The 17,830-nt window shown below is 42.1% G+C and overlaps 2 protein-coding genes across 5 annotated transcripts in view; one reads left to right on the top strand and one right to left on the bottom strand.

Moving 5' to 3' along the window:
• The window catches only part of fam49al (family with sequence similarity 49 member A, like), a 40,173-nt gene that overhangs the window by 8,764 nt on the left and 13,579 nt on the right, over positions 1 to 17,830 (bottom strand). Inside the window, exons 2-4 of one of the 4 annotated variants that reach the window (XM_042012154.1) lie at positions 17,270 to 17,363; positions 5,600 to 5,679; positions 903 to 1,024 (exon numbers count right to left, since the gene is read on the bottom strand). In XM_042012154.1, coding sequence (XP_041868088.1) covers positions 903 to 1,024; positions 5,600 to 5,672 — 195 coding nt within the window. In that variant the 5' untranslated portion in view covers positions 5,673 to 5,679; positions 17,270 to 17,363. Of the gene's footprint in view, positions 1 to 902; positions 1,025 to 5,599; positions 5,680 to 6,594; positions 6,675 to 15,804; positions 15,950 to 17,269; positions 17,364 to 17,830 lie in introns of those variants that run through there. The other 3 variants (XM_042012157.1, XM_042012156.1, XM_042012155.1) reach the window with 3 other exon arrangements.
• On the top strand, positions 9,023 to 13,552 carry LOC121628054. Its single transcript, XM_041966953.1, has 3 exons — positions 9,023 to 9,112; positions 9,169 to 9,951; positions 13,013 to 13,552. The coding sequence occupies exons 1-3, from the start codon at positions 9,023 to 9,025 to the stop codon at positions 13,550 to 13,552; spliced, it is 1,413 nt and encodes a 470-aa protein (XP_041822887.1).

The raw sequence follows: 17,830 nt of genomic DNA, 5'->3' as shown, positions 1-17,830 counted from the left end.
TTTCAGACTTTACATTACTTTCATAATAACTCACCAGCTAATGATCTAGATATCTAAATCGAATGAGATGCAGATGCTGTTTGCCAAACTACCCCACAGAAACACAAATAGAAAACATCGTTCCTTAATGAGGGAGCTAAATTTTTTTTCTCTTACTGTCAATGAATGCCACAAAAAGCCTGAAACCAACATATGTTAGTTGCACTTCCCTGCTCTATTTGTTGCACGCCTCAAGCCAGTTCTGTAAGATCAGATATCTGTTTTGCATGAGACTCATTCACTCCCTGAAGCTTGAACTTAACAACAGTAAAATGTGGTTTTGTTAGGCCACCACTTTCAGTGGTGAATTAACACACAATTGATGCTCCACTGATAGTGAGTATTCAAGGCAAAAGGATGGCACTTGGGGGACTGTTCATTTTCATAATGCCAAATTGGATTTTTAGCAGAAATTTACAGGCAGAGTTGCTCTCTTCAGTAGAATAAATAAGGCAGAAAGTGTCAGTGTATGTGGTAGCACAGCCTGCTGCTGAGGTTTGACTAACTACAGGTGTAATGCTAACAGTAAAATATAATCAAGCCATGTAAAACTGGCTAAGGGTTTGTTCCTTTAACATGCTTTGAGTTCTAAGCCTAAACAAGCAGGGAGAAGAAATGATTTAGCATTTCTGATGTTTATGCTAACAGTTAAGCTCTCTCTTCATGCTGCATAAGAAACAGATGTAAAGCTTAATATGGAAATGAATGATATTGTGACATTTGCCATGAAAGAAAATATTTATTCTGCACATTTCTTGTCAGAATGTGACTGGCAGGCTTTATGAATCACACTAGAGTTATCCTTCCACTTTGGCTCACTAGCTTATTTGTGTTCAAGCACTTATTGACTGCTTCTCACTCACTTCTCGTATCTCCTGCCCAGCTCCGTTATAGGACTGCAGCTCGGCCAGGATCCCGTGAGCCTCCTCCAGTACAGCACTGACCTGGTTCCACACGGCTGTCTCTGCCTCTGTGGGCTGGGCATCTGCGAGGTGGGGAGGAGGAGGAGGAGGAGAAGAGAGGCGAGGGAAGCAAAGAGGAAGACAGTGAGCGGGAAGTGAAAGTGTGATGCAAGGTGCGGGAAGAGATGAAAATATTCAGGGAAGGAGGGGGCAGAGAAAAGAGGGGAAGTGATACATAGAGTGGAGAGAGAATGAGAGAAGATTTAAGGAGAGAGGGAGATTAGAAATGGAGGAAGAGCTTAAATGATTATATCCTAGAAGGCCAGATAAAAACCTAAGATCATTGTCTCCACAAGTGAAGATTACTGCATTTCATCCACGTTAGCAGTTCAATAATCAGTGCAGCTGTAAATATCTGATGTCGAATCTGGCCACTGAATTAATGATTCAATTTACCCTCAGAATTATATCAAGAGACACTCTCTGTCACACAGTGAAGTTTGATTACAGTTTGAAAGCCCAATACAACAAAGAAGATGACCAGTCAATTTCACTTCAGGTAATAATGACGGCTAATAATTTAACAGGGTAGTTTTAACTTGAATGATGTGTCTAAACCTCTGAACTGTTAATGTTTCTACTGTCCAATCAGCAGAGATTTATAAAGACCAGGATGAGATTACTGCCTCATAAGATTCATGAAATAATCCTAACCATCTATTCTCTCTTTTAATTTCTCTCCCTGCCTGCAGATAGGTTCACACTTTTTTTTTTTTTAGATTTTTTTTTTAAGATATGTTATGAGGTTTAATTTTAAGATATGTTCAAACAAACAGGCAGCAGGAGATCTGGGCAGTCTTCTTCTCAGTTCCAGTGCACATAGCGTTTTTTTTTTTTTTTTTTTTTTTTTTTTTGTTTTTTTTTTTTTGTGCTGCAGGCCTCCTCCCAGTCCCAGTTTTGCTTTCTTTGTCTATGTGGTGTTCTGTATGGTGTGCATTCAGCTGGGATTCAGTGTTTGAGCAACTCAATTTAAGACGTGTCCTCTTGAGTCATGATTTCACTTGCTTTTCTTGTCGTTGTCTGACTCAGGTGCAAAGTGAGAGTGGGAGTGTGCCCAGGCAGCTCTTAAAATGCAGCAACACTGATGATTACTTTTTGCACCCTGAGGTGCTGCCACCCTGCAGAGAAATAACAATCTTCTGGTATTTGCTACTCTATGTGCACAGCGGCTGTCCTATTAAGCCCAGCAAGCTCAGCTATTTTTGTAACTTCTTACTAATGCTGCTTTTATTCTTCTTGTAAACAACAACTTAAAAGGTACTAAATAAAGTATAACATGATCTCATTTCCTGACTACCAATGAGATGAAAAGGTCAGTACCACTAGTAAGTATGCAGAATATGGGTTTGCAGCCAAGACATGATTAGTTTAGCTCAGCATAAAGAAAAGATGCAACAGGTTACCTGGCTTTGTCCAAATATTTGTCTTTCCTACAATACCTGAAAGATTTTCAGCTGTGTCCAAAATGGAGTTTTTTTGGAGTTTGTGATATTTTCCTTTATATAAGGATAAATCCTCTTACAGTAAATACATATTGTCTCACCAAATATGTAAATTTAAAAGGTGCTTCCCTTGACGACTGCAGCCACTGAGAACCATAGAAGCATGTAAGACGTCGCCACATGTGAATGTGTTGCTGCATGACTGAAAGCTAACCTACATAAAAAAGCAGATTATTAACCTTCAGGCTCTGGGGACTACACTGTATTCAGAAATGGTTCAGTAACTACCATTACTTTGCAGGGGACAAGCCTGTGAACTATTACAACAGGAAATAATGACATTTCACTGTGTGTTGCAGGTTGTGTTTGACCAAAGTTTCTAATATTCACAACTTTCTGTGATAATAATGCTGTTTTATTACTTTTGACAGGACATTAGTCCAAACAGCGGGAACGAGGGCGAGCTATTAGCTTTCTTGGCATCAGGTAAAATCATTTAATCTTGTCTATTTTGTCCGCAGGTAGCTTCTATTAGTTTTAAAGCATCCATGCGAGATGTTACAGTCTATTAACATCTGCTTCCGTGAAGGTAAAGTGAGTTTTGTCCATTCTTGCAGCCCTGACAGCAGCACCTTTAGCTAACATTAGTACATGCTTCACTTCAATGCTGTTTTGAGCCATACCCATGACTCTGGGCTGAATTTACTCATACACTACGCTACAAACACAATCAAAAGCCAGATTTCAGTGGCTGTTAGCCAGTTTAGTTGAGTGGGTTGATGTGACATTGGCTGTTTTTAGGTCATGACTAAACAAGTGATCCTGCACCTTGCCTGTGACTGAAGTATGCTAGCTTATAAATCAGAATATATGAAGTGTAAAAAGCAAACTGTGTCTAAGAAAAAGTTTCATTATGTCCATCAGTAAAAATCCTTCATCTGTTCAAAATGAAATGATGCCTAATAATGAGTATCATCCACCCTTGTGGTCATATGGCTACGGGATGATGCAGTTTTCTTACACTGATGTCTTTTATGTCCACTCACATAGCTAAGCTCTGTCTCAGCAGTAAATTCATAGTCATTTCTGGGGCAAAAGGAAAAATTAATCTGATCAAATATTTGTTCTTTGAACAAATTAAAGCTTGCACAGAACAAAGTCCATGAAGGAAAATTGGTGAGAAAATATGCAACAAAGTTCCTGAAATTTGACAAATTCTGTACCATATTAGATATAGATCTTTATAACAGGGATGTCGGGGTTTCTGGCTTTCACTGTTATCATGACTAAAAAAATACTTGGTAACTATATTATTTTAATATCAGTAAAAAATTTAAATAAATATACTGCCACCAGATTACTTCTTACTTCAACTTTGTCTTAGTTTTTCTCTCATTTTTGGCAACTTTAAGCAATACTTAGATTTTACTTGATCAAACTCAGGTCAAACCATACGTATTATAAGCTGGATATCAATAGTCGATTACCTAATTATCATGATTATCAACAATACAAGTCTATCTCAACACCCCGACTTTATAGCCCTTTGTCAGTGGAAGCATAAATACCTGACTTGATTTATGGCTAATGTTCATCAGAATTATTTTTAGAAGATATGTTCCAATTCTGGGTGTTGCTTTATCCTGTAGCATAAGAGATTTTGAAAACGTGCTGCTAGCAGAGGAACTGCAGAGTCCTGCTGGGTGTTAGTAACCAATTTAGGGCTAATAATTCAGACTAAAACAAAATCAAAAGTATTATCAATCTTCTCATCTAAATCCCATCCCTAAAATTTCAAAGCTTTTCTTGAAGACATTTTAAGAAATAATGATTTCTTTATTTCAGTCTTCTTTTGCATGGCTTCATTTTCACAGATTATTACTTATGGGATGTCTGTGTGTCAGATAAAATCTTTAAATGAAATCAGCTTGTTTTTGTTTGTTGTGAAGCCTTTTTAATGAAGTGTGATGATTCACTTTTAATGATCTCTGACTGCAGTTTAAAACTTGGATCTGTGTGACAGAGGTGAGTGTGTCCCTGGCTTGAGAGGGAGAGCTCACAGATGGCTCAGGGGATGGGTGGGTGAAAATATAAGGGGGGGTCTACTGCTGCCATTCCCAAGTCTGACTCATTCCACTCGCTTTTGAAGTAGAGTGAATCACATGCATAATAAAAGAGGGGGGAAATTCAACCTATTTGACAGCTGACGTCTCTCGCCAGCAGTGAGCTCTCCCACTCCCACAAAAACATACAGCTGGTAGAAGAGGAGGAGGAGGAGGAAGCCAGCTGTTAAGGGGGGGGCAGAAGAGGAGCAGAATATGCTGGGATCCAGTGCAAAATATCTGCATCTTAACAGTTCATCTACTCTTATAAGCAGTTTTAAAATCTTCAGTCTAAAAGTGAAAACTTAAGAAAATGATCAAAATTTGCCCTGAAAGAAATGACTGAATATTTCAGTTTACTTTAGGTCTTCAGTCATGCAATCAGTAAGAATTTGTAGGAAAATCTGTTAGCAGTTGCATGAGATTTTAATCCTGGAAATAGAATAAAAATGGCTTGTTAGGATGGATGCTTTCACACTGCAAAGTTCACTGATAGGGAAAATGGGAAAGGAAGGTGTAAATATTTAGTTTCTCTTTATCATTCTCACACATACATTTACATTTTAGTAGAACACACACACACACACACACACACACAGAGGTAGGTCAGACACACAATAGGGGATGGGGAGATGATGAGGTGGATGGATGACGATGGACTTTCTTTTGTCAGACATCGTCATCCCTGAGCAAGAGAAACCCACGCGGGACTGACATTTACTGTTTTTCTTCACCTCAGTTTTTGTTGCTGTGGAGGTCTGAGTTTATTGTTGTCTCGTTGCAACAACGTGAGCAATCTTTTGTGTATCTGTCTGTGCCTAATAAGATGGAGTCTTTAGAAAAAAGCCAAATGACTTTCAAATGCCAGTCCCAGGAACAGAAACCAAAAGATAAAGAAGAAAGGTGAAAAGAGGAAGAGCTAAGGAAACGGGAACGGTGGCACAATGGTAAGCTGAGACGGATGGAATGACAAAAAAAGATAAAACAAAAAAAAAAGGAAAGGCAACAAAGAGAAAGGGATAACTTAAAAAAAATAAGAAGCGGATGGTCTCACGTTCAAAGTCAAGGAAAACTATTGGGCCATGCTCAAGTTCGGCGCAAGCCAGCACTTTCAGGAGGTTTCCCATGAGCCCCCTGGAACAGAGAGAGGGGAGAAGTCTGAGGGTGATGAGGGGGTGGGTGTCGGGGCTGTGCGCGTTTGAGTGTGTGTATATGTGTGTGTGTTTTTGTGGTATGTGGGAGGTGAAGGTGTGGAGGTGGGGGGCTGGATGAGAGGGGAGGGTTGTTGGAATGGCATGATGGGAGTATGTCCTGGGTGAAGCATGGCAACATGGACACGGAGCTTCTTTAATCCCACTCTCATGGATTCTCTTTCATTCACGGGTTAAAAATGACCAACATTCGGAGGCACAGATGGTCCCAGGTCTCATGTTAAAGGTAAATTGTTAAATGCAAACTTAAATTTGAAGGGCAGCAGTAAATATGAGACTATGTACCTCAGATACAACCCATTTTGTTGCACAGATTCTATACGTATAAAAGATGAACAAACCGAATAATTGTAAAACTAAATAAGACTGCCTTATTTAATCTGAGTCTCAATAGATCAGGAAAAACCCTTTAAAGAGGTGCATTTCCAAGCAATAAAAGCAGAAATTTCTATTATCAGATGTAGGTTTATGCAATGTTGTAGTGGGGAATACCTCTGATGTAACTATGTAATTTTCACTTTTGTTTCCTTTGATTTCCTTTGATTGCTTTGGGATTCCCCTCAGTAAATATTACTGTTATGATTCAAATTAATGCTTGTTTGTCTCACAGTAATGGCCAAAGCCAGCTGTAGTTGCATATCTTTACTATTATCAGTCAGAGAGTGGGACTAAAGATCATCTGATAATGGCAAACCACACCCTCAACAACACTCCATCACCATCAACAACTCAGCGGCTCGCATCCGCACACGCCCCACTGACCTCCCACCGCACACCTCTGCTCCACACTTACAATTCAAGCACACAGACACATGCACACACCCTGGCGCTCACTTACTTTCAAAGTCCAGGAAAAAATGTGGACAGTTCTCTAAATCCTTGCCAAGGACCTTAATGAGGTTCCCCATGGCTGGCGACCTGGACGGGAGGAAACAACAAAATGCATACAGTACGCAGAACCTGGCAGTCTGCATGAGAACACACAACAGGCACACGGAGAACACAGCAGGTTGTGACCGTTTTCATTTTTTTACCCATCTGCTTTACTCTAATTACCCTGTCTTCCTTGTCTCCCCCATCCTTCTGTTTCAGCATTGTGTCCAGAGAAAAGTCAGACATTCTAGTCATAAGTGACACTGATCACAGTTTGCATCCAATACATAGCGTATGCTGTATTCAATTACAGCAGGGTCCAAATCCACTACTGAATCATTTACATCACTCATTGGAAGTCACTAGAGCTCAGAAGTGGTTTTAATCCATTTACATTACTAAAGTAACCTAATAAAATCCTGCCATGTACGGACTGCTCCCCTCTAATGCTTTTTATGTCCAGCAGTCTATAGATGCTCAACAACAAGCTTTTTATACCTTCTACCCAAAGGCCAGATGCCAGAGCTTTATGAAACCAGTGATGCAAGTTTCATTATATAATACCATGGCTCAGACATACTGAATATACAGGTCTGCATGTCCATACTCTGAATCGGACTAAATTAATTTATTCATAAAAGACCTTTACAACCCTAGTTCCAAAAAAGTTGGGATTCTGAGTTATATGTAAATAAAGACAGGATGCAATGATCTGCACATCTCAGGACAGGGTTTAGGAGTGTTTCAGAGAAGTCACTCTGGTGTAAAGAAGGAAAGAGGTTCACTAATCTGCAACAAACTGCATCTTGATATTGTGTAAAAAGTTTAGAAAAATGTTCCTCAATTTGAAATTGCAATGAAATTGCAATGAAAGATTCCATAATTTACAGAGTACAATATCGTCAAAAGATTTAGAGAATCAGAAGGAATCTCTGTGTGCGTGGGACAAGGCAGAAGGTTAAAACTGGACTTGTGAGCTTTGGCCTTTAGGCAGCACTGCATTAACAATCAAGACTATTTAAAACCGTTGCATGGAATCAGGAAGACTTCCAATAATTATCACTATCTGTGAACACAGTTTGCTGTGCAATCCATAGATGAAGGTTAAAGCTCCAACATGCAAACAAGAAGCTATGTGTGAACATGATCTAGAAATGCTTCTCTGGACAAAAGCTCATTTAAAATGGTCTGAGGCAAAGTACAAAACTGTTCTGTGGTCACATGGATCAAAATTTTAAATTTGTTTTGGAAATCATGGATGCCATGTCCTGCAGACTATAGAGGAGAGGACTGTCCAGCCTGTTAGACCAGAACTGGACATCATTCCTCTCCTAAAATGCCACCAAGTGGTCTCCTCCCTTTTCCAGATGTTTACGGACTGTTGTTAAAAGAAGAGGGAATGATACACAGTGCTAAACATCACCCTGTTTCAACTTTTTTAGATGTGTTGCTGCTATCAAATGTAAAATGAGCTAATATTTTCTGTTAATATTCTGTTTTTATTTACATTTTACACAGCATGCCAATTTTATCTGAATTGGGGTTTTAAAACAATATAAGTTAACCAAACTGCAGCATAAAGTAAAGGGTATAGAACAGGGGTGTTCAGCTCTGGTCCTCGAGGGCCACAATCATGCAGGTTTTCGGTGTGTCCCTGCTCCAAAACTACCTGATTCAAATTAATGAGTAATTGTGCAAAACTTAATTGGCTGTTGGATCTATTTAATTTGAGTCAGGTGTGTTGAAGCAGGAAACACTGAAAACCTGCAGGACAGCGACCCTCAAGGACCTACTTTGGACACCCCTGGTATAGAACTGTGATGGCTGCATCTACAGCCACACAGGAGTGTTGTTTCAGTGGCTCCAGTCCTTTGGCATGGGAACCAGCAGGTGGCCACAGGGTGGAGCCAACTAATTGGACCAGATCACACACCAGCATCAAGAGGGGGGGGAAATTGGGTTTTCCTTTGTTAGCTTAGTTAGGTTTTTGTGTGTTACCCCTTTGTGTCTTTTGTTTGGGCTGATCAGCCACTTTAAGTTTACCCTTGTGTCTCAGTTGTCAGGTCAGTTTGTTACATTTGTTTGGTTGGTTTGTTTGAGTTATTTTTGCGACAAGTTCTTTAAGTAGAGTTATGTTATGTTGACCTCTTTTATGGGTTAGATTATTCATTGATTTACTACTTGTTTGGATGACTTTTTTTGGGTGAAAATAAAACCCTCTTTTTTTGAACTTTAAATCTGTGCCTGATTGTCCTTCACTGCTCGGTCCATCACATTTGGTGTCAGAAGTGGGATCTTGCAGTGTAAGGCACAGAATTTTTTTTCTCTACATTCCCTCCCAACGTACTGGACTATGCAGAAAACAGGAAGGAGTTGCAAAGGAGCAAAAGGAGATGGTCAAAACCAGCCTGTTGGAGAGGAGCTCACTCATGGAGGAGAGAATCATGGAGCCTCTGGGGGGGTGGACAGCACTGAAGGCCAAGGTAGGGAGCCAACCATGTCAGAATTGGTGTCTATTCTCCATTCTCATGGCCATCAGCAGGAGGCTCAGGAGGCAAGACGGAAGGAGGACTTTGCCCGCCAGGAACAGCGTTTTAGAGCACTGCAGCATCAGTTTCAGCTCCTGCAGATGGAAGTGCAGGCTCGTACCTCCCCAGTCTTAGAAGCCCACGAGGAAGAACCATCTGAATCTGATAATCCTCCCTGCGTGGACTCCTGTGGTAAGGAAATGCATGCTCCACCAGGTCAGTCTCGGTTTTGTGAGCCCAGATTGGAGAAATTAACGGATCATGATGACATTGAACATTTTTTAATGACTTTTGAACGCATGGCTCTGGCTTGCCGGTGGCCGGACGAGGATTGGGCTTTTCACCTGGTTCCGCTACTGACGGGGAAAGCAAGAGGTGCGTATGTTCACATGGATATGGATGATTCCTTAGAGTATGACAAAGTCAAGGCAGCCATTCTACAGAAGTATGATGTTAATCCTGAGACGTACAGACAGAGGTTCCGTTCCCTGGAAGTTAAATTGGATGAAAATCCAAAAGAACTGTATGCACGCTTAAAAGAGCTGTATGGGAAATGGATAAAACCAAAAGGAAAATCTGTACAAGAAATCAGTGAAATAATTATTCTGGAACAATACTTGAGAATGCTGTCTCCTGAGTTACAGGTCTGGATCAAGGAACATAACCCAAACTCTGCAGCGGAGGCTGCACAGCTGGCAGACGTGTTTGTGGCAGCACGGAAAAAAGGACAGCCTTGGAGTAACACAGCGTGGAAGGCAAAGGATGGTCAGAAGGCCACCTCTCATTACCAGAAAGTGGGTGTGAGTAGACCTCCAGGGAGTCAGCCATTTAATGGGCCCATGAGATCTTCAGCCAAACCAGTGATTTGTTACTTGTGTGGAATGGAGGGTCACACAAGGCCAATGTGTCCCAGAAATTCTGCAAAGATAACACAAGTTTGTTTTGTGCCCCGACAGAGAATTCAACCAAAAATTGAGTTTGATAATGGGTTAAAGATGACATCTATTGAGCTAAATGGCAGAACAATAAAGGCTCTTATTGATTCAGGAAGTACTCAGACTCTTGTGCACAGAGATTTTGTCCCAGCTAATAAAGTTAACATTACTGACCCAATCCCTGTTCGCTGTGTTCATGGTGATGAAAAGCCATATCCGACAGCCGATATGTACATCAAGGTACAAGGACAAACTTACCTTTTAAATATTGGGGTTGCTGAGAACTTGCCATTTCCAGCGGTGCTGGGCCAAGATCTACCTGTGTTATTTGACTTGCTTAATTCCAGTCATGCATGTAATGTTGCAGTAACCAGAACTCGAGCTAAGAGAAAAGAGGAATCTGCTTACACACTTGGTGCCCTGCCCTTTTATGACGCAGACTTGGAGACGATGCCCGGGAAGTCTCGTAAGTCATGCAGACAAAGAAGGACAGAGAAATTCCAACACACTGCTAAGGTATCTTCTAACGCTGAACCTGAGTTGCCTTTGGGTTTTAAAATCCCTGATAATATTGGTGAAATGCAACATGACGATCCAACACTGGCACCTCTCTTTGAGAAAGTTGAAAAAGAGCCAAAATCTGATAGGGATATCAGCACCAGAGAGGAGTTTTTGCTGAAAAATGGTGTGCTTTATCGTCAACAGGGGTCAGCATTGCAGCTGATTGTTCCTAAAACAGTCCAGGAGGTTGTGTTAGCACTGGGGCACTCCATTCCCTGGGCTGGCCATCTGGGAAAGCACAAGACCATGGCCCGTATCAGGAAATATTTTCACTGGCCTGGATTACGGACGGATGTGGCATTGTTCTGTAAGAGCTGTCCTCAGTGCCAAAAGTCCTCCCTGAAAATCCCCTCCAGAGCTCCACTACAGCCTTTACCACTCATCAGCACTCCATTTGAACGGATTGGAATGGACATTGTTGGTCCTCTGGAGAGGAGTAAAACAGGCAATCGTTACATGCTGGTGATAACAGACTATGCTACTAAATATCCAGAAGTTTATCCTTTAAAAGGCATAAAAGCAAAAGCAGTTGCTTTATGTCTGGTTCAGCTTTTCTCAAGGGTGGGTTTTCCACAGGAAATTCTTACTGATCGTGGAACTAATTTTATGTCCAGTCTGTTGAAACAGGTGTACCAGCTCCTGGGGATCAAGAGTTTAAGGACTACTCCGTACCATCCTCAGACTGATGGACTTACAGAGCGTTTCAACCAGACGCTGAAACAAATGTTACGCAAGTTTGTCAATGAAACCGGTACAGACTGGGATCAATGGCTGCCCTACCTCCTCTTTGCATACAGAGAAGTACCCCAAGCTTCTACTGGTTTTTCACCCTTTGAACTGTTATATGGCCATGAAGTGAGGGGTCCCCTGTCTCTGCTGAGAGAGATCTGGGAGGGTGATCAAAAAGGATCTGAAGCGATTAACGTTGTCTCTTATGTTGTCCAGATGCAGGAGCGGCTGCAAAAGATGACAGAGCTTGCCCAAGCGCATATGGCCAAGGCACAGCAGCACCAGAAGGTCTGGTATGACCAGTCTGCTCGGCGGAGGTCTTTTAGTCCTGGCCAGAAAGTGCTGGTGCTCCTGCCAACAGATGATAGCAAGCTACTAGCTAAGTGGCAGGGGCCATATGAGATTGAGCAGAAACTTGGGCAGACTACCTACCAAGTAGCCATCCCAGATCAGCCCCGCTCTCGCAGAGTGTTGCACATCAACCTGCTTAAAGAATGGATGGAGAGACCAAAGACTGCAGATGTTTTATTGATCCAGGATGTTCCAGAGGATGAGGAAGTGGATGAACAATATTTGCCGGCACCCACTCCTCAGGACCTGGACCTCAACCATCTTTCTGGAGAGCAGCAGGCTCAGGTGAGAAATCTGTGCAATTCACCGGTGTTCAAGGAGAATCCGGGCAAAACTGACCTTGTGGAGCATGATATTGTGCTGAAAGATGGAGCTTCTGTGAGACGAATGAGTTACAGGATACCTGAGCGACTGCTGGTTGCACTGAAAGAGGAGGTCAGTTTGATGCTATCATTGGGAATAATTGAACCATCAAGGAGTGAGTGGTGTAATCCGGTGGTCCTGGTTCCAAAGAAGGATGGCAGTATCCGGTTTTGCATCGACTTCAGGTATCTGAATGCCATATCACAATTTGACTCATATCCCACCCCTCGTATTGATGATATTGGTTGAGCGCCTGGGGAAGGCCAGATATCTTACCACCATAGATCTTTCTAAGGGTTATTGGCAGGTTCCACTTACAGAGCGCTCCAAAATGCTGACCGCCTTCCGGACTCCATGGGGCCTGTTCCAATTTACAGTTATGCCTTTTGGACTACACGGTGCCCCAGCAACATTCCAGAGGCTGATGGATCAGGTACTGTTGGACATGTCTGATTTTGCTGCAGCATACCTTGATGACATTGTCATTTTCAGTTCCACCTGGGAAGAACACCTCAGACATCTGGAGGCGGTGCTGGCACGTCTTCAGTCTGCTGGTCTGACAGTTAATCCAGCAAAATGTGCCTTCGCCAAAGCGGAAACTGAGTATCTTGGGTTTGTCATTGGAAATGGAGTTATCAAACCACAAGTGAATAAAGTTGCTGCCATAGAGTCCTGTCCCCTGCCAGAGACCAGAAAGCAGTTAAGGTCATTTTTGGGGATGGCAGGATTCTATCACCGCTTTATTCCTCATTTCTCTGCCAGGGCGGCGCCTCTGACAGATCTGACAGGTACCCGCAGCCCAAATAAGATCTGCTGGACTGAGGACACCAGAGCTGCATTCCAAGACCTGCGACAATCACTGAGTAGGAGCCCAGTTTTGCATAGCCCTGATTTTGATGAACTGTTTGTTCTCCAGACAGATGCCTCAGAGAGAGGACTGGGAGCGGTTCTGTTGCAGGGACCACCTGATGAGCGCCATCCAGTGGCTTTCATTAGCCGTAAGCTGTTTCCAAGGGAGGTCCGATATTCTACAGTTGAGAAGGAGGCACTGGCCATCAAGTGGGCCTTGGATTCCTTCAGGTATTATTTGCTAGGACGGGAGTTCAGGTTGGAAACGGACCACAAAGCTCTCCAATGGATTGAGAGGATGAAGGACACTAATGGGAGGATTACCCGGTGGTACTTGGCAATCCAGCCATTCCGGTTCACGGTGAACCACATTCCCGGCAAGGACAACTGCACGGCGGACTGTCTCTCTCGCTGTCCCAGCGAGCGATTTGAAGAGGGGGAGTGTGTGATGGCTGCATCTACAGCCACACAGGAGTGTTGTTTCAGTGGCTCCAGTCCTTTGGCATGGGAACCAGCAGGTGGCCACAGGGTGGAGCCAACTAATTGGACCAGATCACACACCAGCATCAAGAGGGGGGGGAAATTGGGTTTTCCTTTGTTAGCTTAGTTAGGTTTTTGTGTGTTACCCCTTTGTGTCTTTTGTTTGGGCTGATCAGCCACTTTAAGTTTACCCTTGTGTCTCAGTTGTCAGGTCAGTTTGTTACATTTGTTTGGTTGGTTTGTTTGAGTTATTTTTGCGACAAGTTCTTTAAGTAGAGTTATGTTATGTTGACCTCTTTTATGGGTTAGATTATTCATTGATTTACTACTTGTTTGGATGACTTTTTTTGGGTGAAAATAAAACCCTCTTTTTTTGAACTTTAAATCTGTGCCTGATTGTCCTTCACTGCTCGGTCCATCACAAGAACAATAACAGCATTACACAATAAAATGGCAAAAATACCCAAAACAAAATACTAAAAATAGTCAAACATAATTAAATTGCAGGGATGGGGAGATCTCAGAGAGATTTAAAGTACTGGAGGGACCAATAGATGCCCTGTTGTAAATCTTTGTCTTACCTTTGAATCTCAGCTTTCTAAAAAGTGAGGAAATCTGCTTGTCTAATATAGAAATTCTATTGAAATTAACTTAAAGTCTTAAAAATAAGAGGCTACAGAATGTCCACAAGATGTTCAAATATCATGACCTCAGTCTTATATTCATTTCAGTTGAGGATGTTCAGGTTACTCTAAAATGCATTTATCAGGTGTTGAAGCACTTCAAACCAGTACATTTTTCCATGATTTTTTAAATCTTCTTCAGATCTGCACAAACTAAATATTATTAAAAGTAGGACAAGCAATAAAAGCCATAAAAACACCAACAATCCCATAATGAAAGTTTGCTTTTGTGCTACCATTCAAGATGAATTATGTGTTGTGATTCATGAGGTGAATGCATTATTAACAGGCTACTTCTGAATGAAAGTTGCCTATTAATAATTTCCTACCATGCAGATCATTTGTCATATTTTGCTCATCTCTAGTTAATGACAAGCCAGTTAAAGTCACACTTATAAATTTGTGTGTAAATCCTCTGAGCAATTTGATTTATGCAAGCAGTAAAGAGTCGGATTCTGTGAGAATCTCTCAGAAGCCAATGTTTCCAACAAGATTATTTTAAATGTGAGGTGGAAAGGGCCTAATACTGTAGAGAATAAATATGTTTCTGACAAGAAGGAGGTATAAAACTGGACATGAAGGGGTTCAACCCACATTTAGCCTGAATGGTCACATGCGGATTAACATGTGCAATTAAAAAAAGAAGAAGCAGCATTTAATTTAAAGAAAAAGACACAGCTGTGCTAGTATGAGTGCTTCCTGCTTTAATTAGCTCCTCTTATTGATAATAGGAGGACTTTGGTAGCAGAAGCTAAGCAGCTGCCAAGTTTTACTTCCTCTGCTGTCTTTATGTGCTATGTTAGCACGCAGCAGGGGCCGATCAGCGTCACCGTGCAGGAATGATTTATGGCCAGCATTAGCATGTTTACGAGATGCCACCATCCTGCACAAAAAGAACAAGGCCCTGTCTTTTTGTTGTTACTCAGCAAGAATGGGTGTTGCAATGCAGCACTGAGGTACACCCAGATGGAGTTACAGTGTTCAGGCGCTGAGACAGCCTCCTGACATTCTCCATAGTCTCAGATGAAGAGCGCATCCACTGTATGATATAGCTGTATACATATAAATCTGTAAGGAGGCCAAGAAATACACAGCTGTATGCTGAGTCACTGCTGTAACTGCCAAACATGTAAAAACGCACCCCATCTCTCCTTGACTTTAGACCACCTGCTCCAAGATACTCTGAGCTGAGGCTATGAATATATGAATAAAAGATTCCCATTCTTTAGTCTGACAAGGTGATTGCAAAGGAGAAGTCAAGCAGAGATTCAGATCGCAGCCTTGTGCAAAACAATGAAAGATTTCTGATGTGTGGAAAAAGCGCAGAGAAGGTGTGTGTGTTAGAAGCAGCCTCACACCAGCCACATCCACACACATATTAACACACATAAACTGAGTCTGGAGCAGCATGCGGTCCATCCTGAGAGCAGAGCTCGGCTGATGGTTGCCAGGATACGGTTGGCCTGGTAATATCATCTGCCCGTTTAAGCTGAAGATGGAGAAAAAAAGCATCTAGCTTTTGCATGCTCTACGGCAGTTTAACAACAGAGATCTGATCCATTGGCTGTTGGCACCTGGGATGTGTTTGCTTAAATTAACTGCACATCATTACTGGTAAACAGACAGGCGCAACATGTCAGGCTTTAAAACAAGGAAAGAAACCAGCCAGCAGGCTCTCACGTCAATCCTCTCTTACCCTCTTTTCCTCTGAGTGCAGTGACTCTTCCTCTGTCTTCAGCCTCAAGTTTCTTTTCCTCGTCCTCTTCTCCTCTCTGCCTTCCTCCTTTCTGCTTTTTGAAATGGTTGCTGTGAGTAAATCCCAGGTTAGTCTGGCTTAGAATCCCACGGTGGCACAGCTTACCACTTTCTGTTTCTCTTAGAGACTAATGTAAACTTCTGGTCTCGCTCTATCTCCCCCTGTCTTGTTGTATGTCTGTGTATTTCACACTTCTCTTTTCTGCCTTCCATTTTAAAGCCTGTGTTTTTTATTTGCTCTTAATGCTAGATACCTTTTTGTTTTCTTATGTTTTCATTTACTCCAAGCTGCGTTTGTAGAAGATGAAATGCTTCTAGTCGAGGTAACTAGTACACAGTGTAGTACAAAGTATGAAAACACTGTTAATGTTGTTCATTTCTGTCTTTTTCTAAGGCTTTTCTGTACCATCTCACATGTAGAGAAAACTCCTTCTCTCTTTTAGTTTCTGACGTCAGAATAGGTTCCTCAAAAAATATCCCCTGCAGCCTTCCTTTCTGCCTCACTTCTCTTTTTCACCACTCAGCAGCACTTTCCTGGCTCCTTTGGCCTTGCCTTGTCACAGCACATATCTGTCATGGTGCCATTCAGTCTCACTGGTGCCCCTTAGGTGCAAAGAAATCTAACATGAGGAAGGGTTATCCTGATAGGGCAATGCAAACGGTCGTTTGCATCCGTAATATACCTTCAGTAAAAGCACAGTAAGTCAAGGTATTCTGTAATTTAGGAAGTGTGTTTTGGTGGCCACTGCTTGCAGTTTCTCATGCAGTCAGCCAGCGTGAAAACGGAGGAAAGTGCTCCTCTTATGCAACAGCACAGCACACACAGCCCTCATGTGTAGTCCAGCAAGAGAAAGCAAAGCAAGGGGCTCCACAAGCCTTAATAAAGACACATCTCAGCACCCACATGGGCTTGAAAGGAAAACCTGGTCCACACTGGGTGCCAAACAGCAGAGCTAAGCCTTCCAGCCTCCTTTCAGCTCTCACTGAAAACTTCCTCCTGTTACAGCCTAGAAGCTTCGTCAGAATGGATTTAATGAGCACAGAAACAGCCCTGATTGTTTGCCAAGTCTAGTTTCTATTAATACACCAATATTCCCATTCAAACCCCCTCTCACCTTCGTGTTTCTTGCTGTCTAACCACAATCGGGCTGTAAGTGATGGACCACTGGCTTGTAAATCAAACCAATTTAGCAGCTGTAGTGCTTACAACAAATGCAGCAACTGCAATCTATCCACTCTCATCTCTAATCTAGCCAATCTAACTTTGTGTCTGCCTTTTGGTTCAGTCTATCAGCCTCTCCTCTTTCCAATACTCCCATATGGTGTCTTTCTGAGATGGCCTCATTTTTTTCCATTGTCTTTTTTCTTTCACTGAATTTTCCCAACTTTCCATTTATTGTCCCTACCTTCTTCACTTGTCTTTATCCCTCTGGAACACTTCACTGCATCAACCAGGGCTTGTCAGCTCCTCACAGTGGTTACAGCATCAGCACCCAACACCTGGCAAGACAGAAAGACAGGAAATAAACATCATAAAGTTTATTCTGAATTAACAATGTCAACCTAGCATTGAAGTAAAACTTGGCACACCAACATTTAAACCTGACGTAACATGAACTTAGACCACTTGCACTCAATGAAGCAGGGAGTAAAACGTCAAACTATGAACTAAATTAAACACGAGCCACAGAATCAAGATCTCTGATTTAATCTGTTCTGCATCTCTTAAGTTAGCAACTTCTGTGTTTACAAGATAGCCACTAATTTTGTGTCTGTCATTTAATGCTGAGTCAGCTGTGAAGATTTCCTGTGACTGAGAATGATGCACAACAGCAAAGAGAGTGAACAAAGCAGAACCCAAAAGCCTTAGCCTAAAGGCATGTAGCCTCGCCAGAAACAGCTTTAACAGCTAGCATGAACCAGCTGGATTACTGTGAGGTATAAAGAGTAGCTTCAGAGTAGCACAT

This window comes from Melanotaenia boesemani, chromosome 17 (assembly GCF_017639745.1).
Source record: "Melanotaenia boesemani isolate fMelBoe1 chromosome 17, fMelBoe1.pri, whole genome shotgun sequence".
NCBI lineage: Eukaryota > Metazoa > Chordata > Actinopteri > Atheriniformes > Melanotaeniidae > Melanotaenia > Melanotaenia boesemani.
The sequence above is the reverse complement of the archived record's forward strand: the minus strand, read 5'-3'. Positions and strand labels throughout refer to the sequence as shown.

Bases quoted from the DNA above. Each gene is read 5' to 3' on its own strand.
- LOC121628054 (XM_041966953.1), top strand. From the start codon at position 9,023: ATGGTCAAAACCAGCCTGTTGGAGAGGAGCTCACTCATGGAGGAGAGA. The intron at 9,113-9,168 runs GTAGGGAGCCAA...CATGGCCATCAG, and splicing joins GGACAGCACTGAAGGCCAAG to CAGGAGGCTCAGGAGGCAAG. The intron at 9,952-13,012 runs GTGGGTGTGAGT...TTTGTTCTCCAG, and splicing joins CCACCTCTCATTACCAGAAA to ACAGATGCCTCAGAGAGAGG.